Below are 16,787 nucleotides of genomic sequence, written 5' to 3'. Positions count from 1 at the left end.
GAGAGTTTACACAAAAATAACACAGACTGTGATGAGTTCTATTGTTAAACTACACTGCTATGTTATACTGTAGATCTACTTCTCTGCTTTGTTCCCACAAAAAAATCGGACAAAACAAACATGGCTAAATTCATACCACCATTTTCATAAAAAAATGTTACTAAAGAGTCAACTCGATGTGCCACACTTCATTTCTGGGCCAGTGTGTGAGGATGTTTTACAGACTGTGCAGCGCTGCTATTGTGCTACTGAAGACTGAAACTACATTTAGGCCTTGTTTACGCCACAACATTTCAGGTGAAAACGCATCGCTTTGGTGTTTTCATTTCAAAAAAGTTTCATGATTCCATGGCAGAAAGTGTCATTCTCACCTGTTGATACACCAACAGAAACAAAAATTTCCACCATGGGAGTCACTTCCAAAAAGTAGCATTTCCTCTCGTTTCTATGGAGATGGCATTGGAGCATTTACAGAAGTTGTGTTTTACCCCATTTCCATGGGGACGGAGTCAAAGTGTTTTCAAAATCTGTTTTCCAGTTAGATGGAGATGGGACATTTCCAAAAAGTTGTTGTCTGTTTCCACAGAAAAAGGAGTATTTCCAAAAAGTTGCGTTTTCCCTGTTTCCATGAGGACGGAGTCAAAGCGTTTTCCATTTCCACAGTGAAGGAGGTTACACGAAAAGTTGTGTTTTACCCTCTTCCCACAGAGATGGGAGGTTTCCAAAAGGTTGTGCTATGGGTGACAGTCATGTAAACAAACCCTCAGCACGCAAAAGTTTGGAGTTCTCAACTGAACTCATAAATGTGCATGTAAACTAAAACCATTTAAAAAAAATCCCTCCATAAGCTCCAAATAGTCCAGAACTCTTTCGCCCACATCGTCTCCAGAACCCCCTCCTTTCCCATTGTCTCCAGAACCCTGCACACTTTCGAAGCCATCCAGCCAGCCAGCCAGCCATCCTCTGTCTGTCTGAACCTTTCAGCACTGCAAGGAACTGAGTTTTCCGTGGGTCCACTCTTCATCTCTGGTCCTTACTCCCACCTGACGTCCGTACAGCGACCTTGAGAGTTTTGAAGGGTGCTTTGAAAATGAAATGTATCATTACCATTTAAGTCAGATCCATAATAAAGTGCATACCATTGTGGTATTTCAAGGCCGTTTCAGTTTTAGCTCCACTGTGTGTTTAAAAAGTTCTGGAAGGTTTGTTGGCAGGAATTTAAGAGCTTCAGTTTGTAACATGTGATTCCAGGAAGTGTGACAGCAGAGCCATCCGACAGGTGAAAATAGAAAGGCATCCCTGTAGTACCAACACTGGCCAAAAGGTGGCAGTGGAGCACAGAAACCAGAGTGTTGCAGGACTGTCATCAAATACCTTTAATTACAGAAGAAGAGTCAGAGGCACACACACACAAACACACACATTCCTCCAGTCACACTCGAAACAGCAACTCAACTCCTTTAAAACCATAAACCTGTTAGTGTTTTAATTGTTTTCCTGCTAAAATTAATGATTAAAAACAAATAAAACACTCTTTTACACTGCGAGTCCGATGGATTTGCTGCCTAAATACGATTTCTTTTTGACTGTGTGGTTACACATGTTTTATTAAGTGACTCAGATCGGATTTTGTGATAAACATGGCACAAGTTTACTGACTACTTCTGAACCGAGTGCCAGCTGCGAAGACAAAAAACACAGCAGATGACCAATGTTTGTGGAGTAGTGAAGAATCTCAGGTAAAGGAGGAGGAAAAGGTCAGAAAGCTTGGAGCTTCTCACTCATTTACCTCACTTTCACCATCTATAAGCTAGATGAACACAGATTTTCATGGAGTATTTTTACTCAAAATTTGGCTAATAAACAGCAAAAAATAATAATTCAGATTAAATCATTATTATAATTAAATAACTACTTTTTTAGGAAATAAATTACAACTTTTCATTATATTGAAAAATAAAGTGACTATTTCTAATTGAATGGAATGTGTGAGTATTAGTGATGCACCGATACCGATACCAGTGTCATGCTATCGGGTCCAATACTTCACGGAGTAAAAAGCTTCCCTGTTGGGCCTGACGAGAATCACATGGTGTCATCCGTCAGCAGCAGGGAGACGAGAGAGGACGAGTGGTGTCTGGACAATGCAACTCAATTAAATCAGCATGCTAATGCTTGCTATTTAGCTCTAAACTCAAAGCTTATATTTAGGAGAATCATATTGATGAAAACGACAAAAGAAAGACAGACTGTACACTCTGTGCTAAAACATCAAGAGGAGAAAGACAGTTGATACAACAGCAGCAACTGAATCAGCAGTTAGCAACGGTGTAGCTCGTTAGCTTAACTGCTCGTAACGTTGAGCCGTGCTAAAGAGTTTCAATGCAGATTCTTCATGTAACATTTTCTCATGGAACTTCAAGCATTTAATAAGTCCTAGGTATCGGGGAGTAGCTAACGGTTAGTACTCGTCCTTTAGGAAAGTGGTATCGGTGCATCGCTAAAATGATGGTTAGTATGAAATCAGATGAAGACAAAATGTTTTCCACCCGTTGGAAAAGTTTTTGTTGGATTTTGTTTCACAGCTCAGGAACAAAGAAAACAAAAATCGAACCCAGTCAGACCTCAAACTCTTTAAAGGAAACAGAACTTTGGTGTCATGGTAACAGAAACACTCAGATATAGAAGAAACAGGATCATCTGCATACAGCTTGATATTGTGACCTGATTGTTAGAATAAACGTAACAATTTTAGCCTTTCCCGTTGGCTTACGAGAGCCTTGACCTCTGGTGATTGTTCGATCGAGAAGTAAACAGATGGAAGATGATTTGACCTGTGGGTTCGAGTCCCTACCTCACGGCTCGGGTGGGACTTCAGAACGTCTGGAAGAGCCCTTCGCTTTGCTGGATCCCCAAACCCAGCTTCAGTTCAATCTGTAACAAAGCTTCCAGCAGTAACAGCTAGAAGAAAAGAATAAAAAAAAGAAGCATCGATGGTCCCGGTAACTCCGCCCCTTCAGGCACAGACCCCGCCCCCCTCCTGGTCCATTCAGGTATTCATAGAAAAATAAAGCTTCTTTTTAAATATAAAACACTATATGATGGAAAACTCTGTAGAAACACGTCGAGGCGAGCGTCCGCCGCGTTGAGGTCTTCGTTGATTGGTTGTAACAAGGCACGTATTGTGGCCACGCCCCCCTCCCCCGCCGTGGTCGTCCTCTGGTTGGTCAAACGGGCTCCAGCGCCGTCAGCTTCACCTCCTGAGACCAGACGGGAAGAAGCAGGGAGAGTCGGGGACGCTTCACACTCCAGAGACGATTCAATCACGCATGCTGCGATCGTTTCGACACAAACCGACTTCAGTAACGAGGACGGTCTGATTCCCACCACCGAGAACGCAACACGAGCAAGGACGGCATTCCACTCCACATTCACGCCAGGGTGGATTTGTAAATTCATCATAATTACAAGATTTGACCCAATTTCATTGAAATGAAGAAAAACAATAAAAGTCTGATTTTTTTTTTCTTTTTTTCAAACTGATTTATGATATTAAAAGTGTAAATTTTCTCACATGGCCAGTTAAAAGGAAAAAAATAAACTAAAAGCTCAATTAAATAAGGAAAAAAATTAAATTAAATGTTTAATTTTCATCACTTTAATTACAATGTAATCTATTGAAATCAGTAAATCTAAAAGAAAATCCTCATTATAATGAAACAAGCTTGACTAACTTCACATATATATATTTTTTCATCTATTTCATATATGAAGTTTAGAAGATTCTCCCAGATTTATTAGACTGATTCCTCCTAATTCCAATATTTAAATCAACAAATTAAAAAAAGAAATGAACAAAATTGAAACGAAGAAATTTCTAACATAAAAATAGAAAAAAAAATCTGCATTTTTTTTTATTTAAAAGATTATCCTGTAAGATGTTTCAACAAATTGATTTGGCCAAAAAAAAAAAGCCAAATAAAAAACTTGATTTGAGAGAAAATCAACATGAATTAAATGATTATTTTGTGGGAAATAAATTACAAGTTTTCATTATGTTGAAGCGGAGCGACGGGGAGGACTCGGCCGTTTACTCACTCAGCTGAGGGACTGTTTCTATCTCAACAACAGACTAGACTGAAGGAGAGGACACAAGTCAGGGGGTTAGTGTGTGTGTGTTTCAGCGTGTGTGCGTGCGCGTGTGTGCGCGCACCTTCTGGCGGCTGTTCATCCAGGTCTTGATGGTCGGGACGAGGATGGATCCCAGCAGGATCTGAGCCGGGTGGTAGATGAGCAGAGGGACGGAGATGAGGGAGAGGTGCTGGTAGCCTGCGAACACGATCTTCAGCATGGGGATTCCTGCAACACACACACACAAACACACACACACTGTGTAAATAGTTTTTCTCCGCATGTTTGAGCTTTCCAAAAAACAAACATCAGTGCCCACTCGTGGTCAAACAAACAAACACGGATCAGGAAGTGAACTCTGATCAGGCGGAATCTTGAAACGTTTCCCGAACCTACCGAGCGTCAGGGACTTGTGGGTGGAGCAGAAGACGATGGCCACGGTGTCGGCGGGGGTGAATCCTGAGCCCGACCTGCAGAGACAGAGTCCTGGTCTGAATATGAGGATCTAAAACAGGCCTTCCAGTCTGCCGAGGATCGACCGTCAAACTGCTGTCGAACTAAAACTGACGGACGGTTCAGAAACACTCCAGCTTTCTGTCTACTCTTCTTATGGACGGGGTTCAACTTGTTGTTTAACTTCTGCTACCTACTAAGTTCTTTTGTCTTTGACCTGGTCTACACTGGTGTCTGGATGGCCTTTGACCTGGATTTGGTCCGGTTTGACCTGGTGGGTTCTGGTTGGTCTCACCTGGTAGAAAAGGTGAAGGTGAGCAGCATGAAGCTGATCTGGATCGCAAAAACTGCAGAAAACAAGCAGAAAAGACATATTTTAATTTTACTTCAGCGTTGGTGAAACACCCAGAGAATTTAAGTTTGTTCAACTATAAACTGTTGGAGTTCAGCTGTGACTGAGTCCTGATTAAGAAAATAATTTCTTCCTCAAACTAAATTCAGTGATGATTCTCTGACTGTGTCAGCTCTGTCCTCCACTGAAAAATACATTTGCGTTCTCATGTTCACTTCCTGGTCTGACTCTGGCTTCTGGATGTTCGGTCTGCTTGTTGTCCTCGCTGTCGTCTGTCTGTGGACTCAGATTACTTAAGTAAGTAAAGGTTATTATTGAAGTGCTTTTCAGAGATAAAATCACAAAGTGCTGCACAAGGTAAAAAAGACAAATATTTTAGACATCATAGATTTTTCTCGTGAGACATTCGGCTAAAAGCAGGAGTTTGTGGTCTGAAGACTGAAGGGTTCTCTGTGAGGAGTCACCGGGGGGCCTCGCCATGCAGCGCGGGAAAGTCAGAACTAAAATCTTAAAGTCAGTCCGAGACTGAGCAGGAAGCCAGTAAAGCCCGGACAGAACGGGGGTAAGGTGGGATGTTCTGGGTGAACCTGTCAGTCGTCTAGCTGCTGAGTTTTGTACGGTTTGGAGTTCGTGGAGAACAGAAACAAGCAAAACGAGAATTACAATAGACTAAAGCAGGAATGATCAGCTCAAGGTCTGACTTGGACAACATTCTTCTGGCCTGAGAGATATTTCTCAGGTGGTAAAACAGTTCTGAACAAGAGGCAACAAGAACAACAAGAAGAGAAGAGGACCTAAAACAGAACCTTGAGCAACCCCATAAGACAGGTTTTACACATCACACGTCACATTGTTGACCGCCGCATTAAAAGTTCTTCCTTTTATTACATACGAGGAGAACCATTGGAGGACAGACCCTGAAAACCCAGTCCCAGATTCCAGCCGACCAGTCAGTGATCTACAGTGTCAAATGCAGAGTGCAGAGGTCAAGTCCAGGCAGACCAGGACTGTGTAGCGACCGGAGCCGGCAGAAATAACGTCACTGGAAACTCAAGGGAGTGAAGTTTTGGAAACTGGTTGATATTTAACATATAGCTTGTGCTGCTCCTAAACTGAAGTTAGCTGGTTAGCCACCACTTTGTTTTAATGGACTGGTTTCTCTATGGTTTTGGGCCTGTTTCCTGTCCGTATGTTGGCCCATGTTTGGACTGGTTCTCTGGACTGTTTGGACCTGGGATTAGTCTGGTGTAGATACTTTCAGAATCTTTTTTGGGGAATTATTATTGGATTATTGGGCCTTGTGGGCTGGTTTTCATCCTGGTTTCTATGCTGGTTTCGGCTTGATTTTAGTGTCACTTCAGGCTGGTGTTTGGCCTGGATATAGCCTGGTACTAGTCCTATCTCCAGCCGGTTATGGGCTGGTCTAGGTCCGGTCGTGGTCTAGTTTCAGGGCTAGTTTTAGTCGGGTTCCTGTCTGGTTGTGGTCTGGTTTTAGGCTGGTTTTGGTCTCGTTCCTGACGGGTCTTGGTCTAGTTTCGAGCTGGTTTTGGTCTAGTTCCTGGCTGGCTTTGGCCTGGTTTCTTAATATTCTTTACTGTAAAGTGTTTTCAGCCAGTTCTGGGTTCTTCGTTTTCCCTTCAGTAACGGCAGCCCTGAACGCTGGAGTGATCTGGGCTCGCTGGTTCTACTCACTGATCAGGACCACCAGCAGCAGGCTGGTGGGGTCCAGCTGGATGCTGGGGTTGCTGAAGGTGTCACAGAAGGTGGTGTAGATGATCATGAGCAGGACGGCGCTGCTGACGGTGCCGAACGGAGGCTTTCGCCGGTCCAGGAACTCCCGCAGGAAGCTCCGGCACGCCTGGCCCAGGACCAGCGGGACCACCACCGTCATGAAGAGCTGCGAGAAGATGGAGGAGAAGGGGACGGAGGAGGAGGAGCCGAGCTGCAGAGAGGCGGGCGGAGCCAGAAAAACCGACGTCAGCGAGCAGAAGATCAATTCACATTAATGAACGGAAACAAAAACGCCTCTCAAGAAGACATTTTAAACCGTCTTCAGTCTGGTTTCTGGATGGGAGGGTGTTCAAACTTACAAACAGGAGCAGCAGTCCTGGAGTCACTATGATCCCCTGCAGGAAGACAAAACACACACACACACACACACACACAAAGAAACACACACACACACACAATTAGAGGTTGGATGCCTCAAAACCTTCAAATGACAAAAAAAAAAAACCTCAAAAAAATCATCAAGTCTCACCAAGAAGCTTCCAAATGCTGAGTTGAAGATTGCAGCTGCCTACACACACACACACACACACACACACACACACAGATTAGAGGACCGCGGCAGCGACGTGTGTCGCTCTGAGGGTGAAGAAGCAGGAGTTCGTTACCTCGTTTCCTCCGACGGCCTTGGTGAGGATCACAGCGGAGGAGACCGGGGGGGGCATGCAGCTCACCGTTTGTAACCTAGGCAACCACGAGACCAGGATGAAGGCTGGCGAAATGAAACCCAACTGACTCACTTCCTGCCTCCTCCATGTGTGAGGAGAGCGAGGTGAGAACGCAGGATCTGACTTCCAAACCCTCGCTGAATACAGAGTGACGCCGACACCGGACCACAAACAGACCGAACACAGACCAGCGCACGGCGAGCAGATCAACACCAGACTGATCTATCATCCACGGTGGTGGTCATACCCTCTGAGCAGCCATTGGTCGATGGCGGTGAACGCCAGCACTCTGAGCAGCAGCCAGACGGCGAGCGGGAAGAAGACGAGCGTGAAGGACTGAACGAATAGGTGGAGGCGGACGTGAAACAGAGCACTGGTCAGCTCCTGAAAACACACACACACACACACACACACACACACACACACACACACACACACACACACACACTGTGAGGTCTCCCAGCTGCACCTGAACGCGCCGCCACATCACTGAGGGCGTCACCTCGGATTTCAGCGACAGGCCGCTGTTGAAGAAGATGAGGGCGACGGCGACGTACGCCACGGTGACCTCCGGCTTCAACGGACCTGGGAGAGACAGACCAGGGTGTTACAACGCTGGTTACCATGGTAACCGAGGTGACGGCAGGAACCCTGCTTGAGGTCGTTCTATTCATCGTTCTGGTTCTTCATCACAGTTTCGTAGTATAGGAGTCATTTGCATCTTTTTGTTGTCATTTTGCGTCTCTGGGAGGAAGTTTTACCGGTTCGTGCAGTCATGATGCATTTCAATCTCTGCACCAACACACACACACTCACGCAAGCACACAAAGACAGGTGTGTACAGGTATTCTATGCTATTATGTGCACATAACTCATAACTAGATAGACGGGAAAACACACACTTCATGCCTCTTACAGGTTGACACTTTATAACATTTCCTGTAATTCTGTGTCTCTGAATGATGTCTTCCCTCTCATATGATACTGTGTCTCTCTGGAAGAGTTTAAAACCCCCCCTCCAGCAGTCGTTACACTTTTCGCCCCACCTCTAATCCAACAACCTGCCGGAAAACAAGAGTGAAGTACCAGAATCAGTGAGTAAATATGAGAGCTGTGTGTGTGTGTTGACACTTCTGCTGAATGCAACGTGTCATTACTGTGCCAGGTATGGACACACACACACACACACACACACACACACACACACACACACACACACACACACACACACACACACACACACACACACACACACACACACACACACACAAAGGAGCCCCTGTAAGCTGGAGGTATGTACCTCACAGTATAAAAAAAACGAGACTCCGTTTAAAAAAACGGAAGTTTTGCATTTTTTTGACATTTAGAACTCGACGCGCATCATTATCAGACTAACTGCAGTATAATCCCAATCACCCAGTGTCACTCGTTATTTCGGCACATCTCGTGTCTACAGAAAAACTCCCACGTGAGGAGAAAGTGCCACATTTTGGATCACTTCTCCGTTCATGCTTGTAATGAGACGTGCGAACGACACAGTGGAAGTGCGTGTTAAAGTTGGTGTTTTGTTCGAATTAAAAAGTAGGAAGGAAAAACAGAATGATGCCGATTTATTAAGTGACTTGAGAGGATTTTAAAACAGATGTCACGTTTTAATCTGAGCGATCAGGTGAAGCCAGAAACCCGGTGTGGATGAAAAATGCGTGAAACTGAGCGGAAGTCTGGTCCGGAGCCGTTCGGGTCAGTACGGAGCTCCGAGCCGCTCACCTCCTCTGACTCCGAAGCTGGGCTGCACTTTGGCGGATAGGATGACCAGTACGATGCCGATGATGAACCACTCCTTCCGTATCACCGCCAGGATGCCCATGGCTCAGCCCCCCGGTCCTCCGGGACGCCACCGGGACTCCTGCGGGACTCCACGCCGGCCCCGCTGTCGCAGCAGGCGGACTGAAGTTTTCTCAACTCCGCCGCTTTCCTCCGCGAATATTTCAACTCCTGACAGCAAGGGAAGAAAAAAAAAAAAAAAAAAAAAAAAAAAAAACAACACTCACACACAAGCAGAGCAAATCTTCCGGTCACGTGACCCGCTGACGGGCCGTAAACATCGTAAAAAGGACGCAGCAGCAGATTTATGAAAACTACCGTAAAGAACCACGTAGACCAGCGGTGTAAACATAAGGCTCAGACACCAAAACCGGTCCATGAGAGGTTCAAATGCGGCCCAGGACATGACTAAAATAACGATTACACAATATTACAAAGACACTAGGAATGAGAACGACCTTTACTGAGTACTGACGATAGTACTTAAAAAATACCTTAAACCCTAACCTGGAACATGAATAAAGAATACAAAAAGGAAAGATGTGAACAATATGATAAAAGGAAGACGATTCAGTATCAATGTCTGAACTGGATTTATTACGACAGATCAAAGCTAACGAAGGGAGGTTCCGCGAGCACCAGTCAGCCCTCTTCAGCGCCGGAGTCGGGGTCCCGCTCGGCCCCGGCGGCCTCGTACCGCCGGAGTCTCCGTAAGGCCGACGGCGAGGACGACGCCACGTCGGCCATGTATGACTCAAACGAGCTGCGGGCGCGACAGACGCCCACCATCACCTGGCAGAGAGGGAGAGAGAGAACAGAAAGTCTTGGCAACAAGAACGGTAAACGACAACTCTGTTGCCATGGTAACGGGAGAATGCAACTTTTTGAAAAAAAAAATAATATTTTTTTCGGTTGCTGAGTGCAGCAGTCTACCTGAGCGTCCTCCAGCAGAGACCGGTTTCCGGCGTCTCTGGCCGCCTGGCAGCTCTGCAGGAAGTAGTCACAGGCCGTCCGACACCGAGCCTGCAGGCGAGAGAGGCGGCCAATCACTGAGAGGCACACATCAGAGTCTGCTGGGGACGAGGACGGAGGGACAGCAGAGACGTGTGGCGAGCTTCACAGCTGGTGAGGTGCTGTGTGTGTGTGTGTGTGTGTGCGTGCGTGTGTGTAATACCCTGTTGTAGTAGTTGTTTCCCAGGTGCATATAGGTCTCAGCCAGTTGCTCCTGCAGTCCGTTGCTTCTGGTGATTTCGACGACTTCCTCCAAGCACTGGACGGCCTCATCATGGCTCCCCTCACTGATGTCAACACACACACACACACACACACGCAAAGACAAAAATATGAAAACGAACGGTGAGTGTGTGTGTGTATGTGTGTGTATCCACCTCTCCAGGCACTCAGCGGTCGCCATGCGAGCCTCCAGGAGTCCGTCTGTATCTCCCAGAGTTCCACAGATCTGCATGCAGCTGTTGAAGAACTGGACACACACACTCTCATCACCAAGTCTTCCTCTCTCTCTCTCAGGAGACGTGACGGGGTCAGCCCGGAACCTGTCGGGCTGCGTGGTGGTTCCCTGCGCTCTGATTGGTCCGTCCCAGCTGGAGCGCGGCCTCCGCCTCCAGCCTCTTGTCTCCGACTGAAACAGAGATGAAGAAGTGTTTGGATCTTCATCCTCATCGTCACAGAGGATGAAGTGCTGATGTCCACCGACTCTCCATGACGGCGCCGTGCGCCCGCCGGAGCAGCACCAGGGCGGCGCCGCAGTCCCCGGAGTCCAGCAGGGCGGCGGCCAGCCGGCTGAAGGTCGCCCACGTCACGCGGCGCAGCCGGAGCTGCAGGGGACCACGGTTCCAGTCCAGATAGCCGTCTCCCAGCTGCTGGAGCAACAGCTCCACCTGCTGCCTCGCACGGTGCAGCTCACCTGAGGGAGGAGGGGGAAGAGCGTGTGTGTGTGACTCTGGTGTGTGTGTGTGTGTGTGTGTGTGTGTGTGTGTGTGTGTGTGTGTACCTTGCTTCAGGTACTCCTCACTCAGGCTCAGTTTTCTCTCAGCGGAGCTTCTGGAGCCTTCGTCCTGCTCGGCACCGTGGAGGAAGTGAAGTCTGAGCCAGGCGTCCTCTGGAGCCGAGAGGAGGCGAGCCAGGAGCAGACGCTGCTCGCACGCCCCTGCACACACACACACACACACACACACACACACACACACGGAGTCACATTACGCTCTCACCCTTGTCAGGAGTCACAGAACATGTCAGTTTGAACCCAGCACCGGTCCGATCTTCCTCCTCAGCCCGGGTCAGGTGGATCTGGTCCTGATCCAGGTGGACCCGGTCCCGGGTCAGGTGGACCCGGTCCTCCTCCTCGGCCCGGGTCAGGTGTTTCCTGATGAGCTGCAGTTTGTCTGCTTGTTCCTCCAGAGGCGTCTGGGAGCAGAGAGCTGACCCGGGTTCTGCTGCTGCTCTCCGGTCCCGATCAGAACGCAGCAGACTGTAGAGCTCCGTGAAGGACCTGACACACACACACACACACACACACACACACACACACACACACACACACACACACACACACACACACACAGCTGGGCTCACTGCTCAGTGAAAAGGCCAGTCAGTACAGGTGAGTGGACAGACCTGTGGTTTCCCTCCTGCAGCATCTCCACACACACCAGCTGTTTGGGACTGCAGGTCAACCTGCCAGAGGAAGAGGAGGAGCCGCGGTCGCCCCGCAGCATCTTCAAAACAGTGTCCGTTTCCACAGAAACGGCAGAAACACTGACAACAAGGGGTTTGTTTTTTAAGAAAAGTTGTGTTTTTCAGTGGCTTTGAGGGCCGTTGTCGTGTAAATGTACAACCAAACCACAACCCGAGATTGTGTTTTGTCTTGATACAGTTGCAGTAAACAGCAACCATTAGTCAACTTTAGCTACTCGTCCACAGATCTGCAACTTTCACGACCAGAAGAAATGTGTTTTTGTACTTTTTGAGGCTTTTTCTGGCAATTTTGACTGTTTTTCCTCTAATCTGGTGTGTAAATAAAGGGAAAAATACACAGAATTTTCATGTGAACCGATTACGGGAACTTGAACACATCTTGTTGCCGTAAGGAGTCAGCGCGGTTACCATGGAAACCAAACTCACTGTGCGATTTCTCTCCTGGACATGACGGGAGCGGGTTCATCCGACGGGGACCCGACTTGCCGAGATGCCCTGCCCGTCTTCATCCTGTGACCACACACACACACACACACACACACACACACACACACACACACACACACACACACACACACACACACACAATTTAAAGAAATGATGTCCAACATGAGGCCTGCGGACCAAAACCAGTCAGCAAGAGGCTCAAATCTGGACAAACCATCAAGCAAATAGAGAACATTTCACATAAAATATACAATCTTTAAAGCAAATTTCTTAAGAGCAGAGATCACAACCCATCAGTGAGATCTGAGCTGAGACGTTAACCTCGAACCCATGTTGTCAGGGCAGGGTAATTTGTAAAAATACCCATAATGCAACAGTTTTGGGGGGATATTTCACTATAATTTGCATCATTAAAATTGGTTTCATATTGACATTGTAATCAATTTTTCTGGTAATTACTTTAATTTCTGAAAAAAACATTGACATCTTTTCACTGCAGTCATTGTACGATGTGTTTATACTTCTGCAGTCAGCATATAACTGTATATTTAGTCAACACACTCATATTTATCTATATATGTACATCTGTGTACTTATACTTCTCCACATTATATATATGTCTGTATGTCAGTGATTTCTTTGAACTTTTTCACGATTTTCTGGATTGGAGCGTCCGGCGGGCCGGTTATGGACCGCAGGCCTTATGTTTTGACACACCTACTTAAAAACACGGATTAGCCATTCATTTCTAGTTTCTGTGTTTCTTTGTGGAGGTGATTCAGGGTTAAAACCCTACGAGACTCTGTCATAAGCTGAACAGCATCAGTGGGATTGTTTATGCTTTTTTCCTGCTAAACGGTGAAAAAGCCACTCGGCTCTGATTTAACGCCACCAAAGACCGAACATGATTAAAGAATGCACGTTAAAGCTGTGTTTACTAACCTGTGTCTTTCTGGCGACGGTCAAGTTGCTCTAAACTATGAAAAACTTTCGGAGAAATGAGGAAAAAAATAACTTTTTTCTGGCAGGCGGGACGTACGTTGCGTCGTCACCATGGCAACGCCGTCACCTCAGGCCGCGTTCCACACCGGAGTGACAGGTTCTGTCCCAGCGGCCTGGTTCCATTCAGAAAGTCACAAAATGACCCTGGAAATTCAAATAAAGACACGAAATGACTGTATAACCCCCAAGAACAGTGGACAAAAGAAATAAATTACTGAAATAAGAGACGACAACACAACAGCAGAAAGACATAACAGCAAGTAATGCACAAAAAAGAAACACACTCACAACAAAGCCACGTAAAAAGTCCAAAAAGTAATTTTAAAATCTTTAAAAATCCACAAAAGAGCTGCAAAGGCATGAAATAACTAACAATACACTCTCACAACAGAAACATACAAAATACACAAAACAACTAGACAACTGCAAAAATGCAAATAATAATAATATTGAAAAAAAATCACCAAAATGATAGAGACTGACACATGTTCTTCATGAAGGTTTACTTTGCTTCGTAGATGGGATGGAAACTGTGGTTGTGGTAGATGGATGGATGTACCCCATCCCTTCAAAGGCTTTCTAATAAAGCTTCACAGTGGAAATCGGCATCAGCTGAGGACTTGTTTCCTCCTCGGAGAGGGTCTGAGCTCGTTTCTTCTCTTTCCAATTAGTTTCCAGTGTAATTTGTTCGTGAACGTGGAGGCTTTTGAAGAGCGAAGTGAGAATTAAACCTGGTGGGTTTGACGATGCCTCCACCAGTGGAAACTAATGAAACTAGCGGCTGCTGTTGGTGGTCGACGCGTCTGATCTCTCCAGCGAAGTCAGAAAGTAGAGCAATAAAAGTAATTTGATCAGAGCAATAAATCTGTTTGGTTACACTCCTTATCACGCCTTCTGTTTCAGCTTTCACAAATACAAGACAAAGTCTTTCTGCTGTTTAGGAGGTAATTAGCCTCAAAAAGGACATGAAACACCAGCAGAGCTTTCAAACACAAAACACAGTGAAAAACATGAGTGACAGAGTGAAATATATGTATGACAGAGTGAAATCTATGATATCCGTGCATGGGATATCATGTAGGGCCCAGGGCCTTTGTCCGTTCATCTCTGTAACAAATAAACACACACACACGCACGCACGCACGAACACACACACATACACACACACACACACGCGCGGTGATAAAGATAACAGGCACTTCTCGTCACTGCTCAGGCTGAACTGAGCCCCAGAAAGCACCTCAGGGTTCCAGACAGTTACATCAGCTGTTCATGAAAAAGACCTACTTCCTGTTCACTCGACAAGATTTCAAACCAAAACTGATTTTCAGAATCTTGTTGTGAAAACACCAAAGCGATGTGTTTTAACTTGACTCGCTGAAGCACGTGGCTTTACAGAGTTTGTCTTGGGCTTCCTTTGGATCAACAGCTGTTTCCTGCTGCCGGAGCTCCAGATGTTTGCTGGTAAACCGGCTCTTTGTTGAAAACCGTAAACTCTGTCTGGAGTCTGGCATCACGCCGCAGTCACTCCGTTTACAGCCCGGCATCAGAAAACCAACCGACTCCCGGAGTCCGTAAAAGTTCAGAGTGACTCTCGACTCGGCCGTGTTTATGAGATGTTCCACTGTAGCTGAAGGGGGTGGGTGGGGGGTGGAGGGGTGTTGAGTGGCAGAAACCATTCCCAGCTATCTGACGGAGTCACGGAGGGAGGAGGCAGGGAGTAAAACTCTGCTCCATCAGTCAGACTCCAGCAGAGAGAGGAGCGGAGAGCGCACGTCCTCTCTGGCTGGAGCCGAACCCGAACCCTCCCCAGGAATCTGAGACACCACAGAAGAAGAATCAGGCAGGTGAGAGGAGGACAGACCTCCAGCTGCTACTGCTACTCTGAGAGATCTAGGCAGGAACTCAAACTCTATGATTGAGAGGAGGGGAATGAGTAACTGTATCATCGCTGTACGACTGTATATTTATGTGTGTGTTTTGGATGCACTGTGTGAAAGAATGTGGATGAGAGATGAATATAAAATGACATTGCAAAAAAATAAAAATAATTGCCACTTTCAACATATTTTATACAGTGGAAAATATAAACATGAAGTTTTATATTTGGGAATGTATTGGCTAAAATATTGCATAATGTTTTCAGATAAACTGAAATCAATTTTTGTTTGTAAAGGTGTTTCAAGAAGAAGGATAATTGTCAAATTTGATTATTGAATATAGGAAAAGTGGTCGGGTTTAATAACCTGGACTTCATTCTATCATTTTCAGGCATGTTGAATTAGATGTGATGAGTATAGGTTTGTGTACACCTGGATACAGATTATTTTGTGTAAATGTATTTTCATAAAATATATAATAGTTTTTATAGAGTAGTTACAATAGGTTTCAAATATGTGTATGTACATATATATGTACGTATTTACTCTGTATACACATAATGTGACATACATGTGTGTAAATAGGTGAATATATGCAGATAAATTCAAATTCTGATGACATTTTTCCTCTTCTTTAGGAAATATCTATATTTTGAATATATCTGAATTTAATAACTGAATAGATAAATAAGCAAGGTTAAACAAACCCAAATAATGCCAAAAGAAGATGCACTTATGATTAAATTGATTTTCTCATTCAAAACTAGAACAAGTGCAGCGGCGACACTTTTCACTTTATCTACTTCCCGATACGGCACACAGCTGGAGAGGAGGCTGTTGTTGTACGGACTATCTTTCTCCTCCTCCTGATTTTTTGGCCTCTGGCCCATTCTGGACCAGATGCCTTCGTAAAAACTGCAATATAAACAGTCAAACACAACTTTCCCTCAAAGTGAAGGTAGCATAAGTTAAAGTTGCTTTAATTTATCACCCGTTAAATGAGATGAATCTGTGGAACCTCAGAGAGTTTGTTTGTTCCTGAGGACGTCCATATTTGATAAGTATGGTTTCAACCTCGAAACCGACCGCTGCGTCACGATATTATCCCTGTTCTGGAGCTCTGTTTTCAGGAAACATCTGAACCGATGTGTTCCCGGAGGTGATGCCTGCTTGTTTTTTTCTCTCCGCAGAACAGATTTATCAGCAACGACTCAACTGCTTCCCTCCAACCAGATCCTGGAAAATATTCTGGAGGAAGAGCATCGACCTGATTGGTTCTAGGATCTCACAGACATCCAGAATCCAACAAAGCTCTAGAATGGACTTTGTATGAAAACACAGTTCTGGAAAAGGTCTTAAACTACTGTGGACTTAAGAATCTATACTTTTTTTATATATATAAAGAATTAATTTATGATCCAAACCAAGTTCCCTGACCACTGTAGGCTCTAGAATCAGATAAAGTTTAAATAACTAAACAGGGTTCCGAGTCAGCTCCAGAACCACGGTGGGTTCTGTAGTCAGAGC

General features: G+C 45.6%; 2 protein-coding genes across 2 annotated transcripts; both read right to left on the bottom strand.

The window, feature by feature from the left end:
• Positions 1-2,613: 2,613 nt before the first annotated feature.
• Positions 2,614-9,384, bottom strand: LOC115381498 (sodium/bile acid cotransporter 7). The gene is made up of 11 exons (XM_030082943.1): positions 9,160-9,384; positions 7,895-7,977; positions 7,640-7,776; positions 7,333-7,408; positions 7,197-7,235; positions 7,027-7,062; positions 6,629-6,878; positions 4,880-4,931; positions 4,528-4,601; positions 4,214-4,359; positions 2,614-3,260 (listed from the first exon to the last, which is right to left on the bottom strand). Exons 1-11 carry the CDS (start codon positions 9,257-9,259, stop codon positions 3,228-3,230), a joined length of 1,026 nt encoding a protein of 341 aa, XP_029938803.1. The 5' UTR covers positions 9,260-9,384; the 3' UTR covers positions 2,614-3,227.
• A 474-nt stretch (positions 9,385-9,858) lies between these two features.
• LOC115382575 (uncharacterized) lies at positions 9,859-13,340 on the bottom strand. Its single transcript, XM_030084380.1, has 10 exons — positions 13,321-13,340; positions 12,358-12,441; positions 11,851-11,910; positions 11,487-11,725; positions 11,228-11,383; positions 11,063-11,140; positions 10,605-11,016; positions 10,391-10,514; positions 10,150-10,239; positions 9,859-10,008 (listed from the first exon to the last, which is right to left on the bottom strand). The coding sequence occupies exons 2-10, from the start codon at positions 12,438-12,440 to the stop codon at positions 9,859-9,861; spliced, it is 1,392 nt and encodes a 463-aa protein (XP_029940240.1). The 5' UTR covers position 12,441; positions 13,321-13,340.
• Between the last annotated feature and the right edge of the window lie 3,447 nt (positions 13,341-16,787).

Source organism: Salarias fasciatus, chromosome 3 (genome assembly GCF_902148845.1).
Source record: "Salarias fasciatus chromosome 3, fSalaFa1.1, whole genome shotgun sequence".
NCBI classification, from domain to species: Eukaryota; Metazoa; Chordata; class Actinopteri; order Blenniiformes; family Blenniidae; genus Salarias; species Salarias fasciatus.
This window is presented reverse-complemented; position numbering and strand designations above follow the sequence as displayed.

Coding starts and splice junctions, on each gene's coding strand:
- LOC115381498 (XM_030082943.1), bottom strand. CDS start 9,259: ATGGGCATCCTGGCGGTGATACGGAAGGAGTGGTTCATCATCGGCATC. Junction 7,978..9,159: donor CAGCTTCGGAGTCAGAGGAG/GTGAGCGGCTCG, acceptor TGTCTCTCCCAG/GTCCGTTGAAGCCGGAGGTC. Junction 4,602..4,879: donor ACCTTCACCTTTTCTACCAG/GTGAGACCAACC, acceptor CTGTCTCTGCAG/GTCGGGCTCAGGATTCACCC.
- LOC115382575 (XM_030084380.1), bottom strand. CDS start 12,440: ATGAAGACGGGCAGGGCATCTCGGCAAGTCGGGTCCCCGTCGGATGAA. Junction 10,515..10,604: donor ACCGCTGAGTGCCTGGAGAG/GTGGATACACAC, acceptor TGTTGACATCAG/TGAGGGGAGCCATGATGAGG. Junction 10,240..10,390: donor GAAACAACTACTACAACAGG/GTATTACACACA, acceptor TCTCGCCTGCAG/GCTCGGTGTCGGACGGCCTG.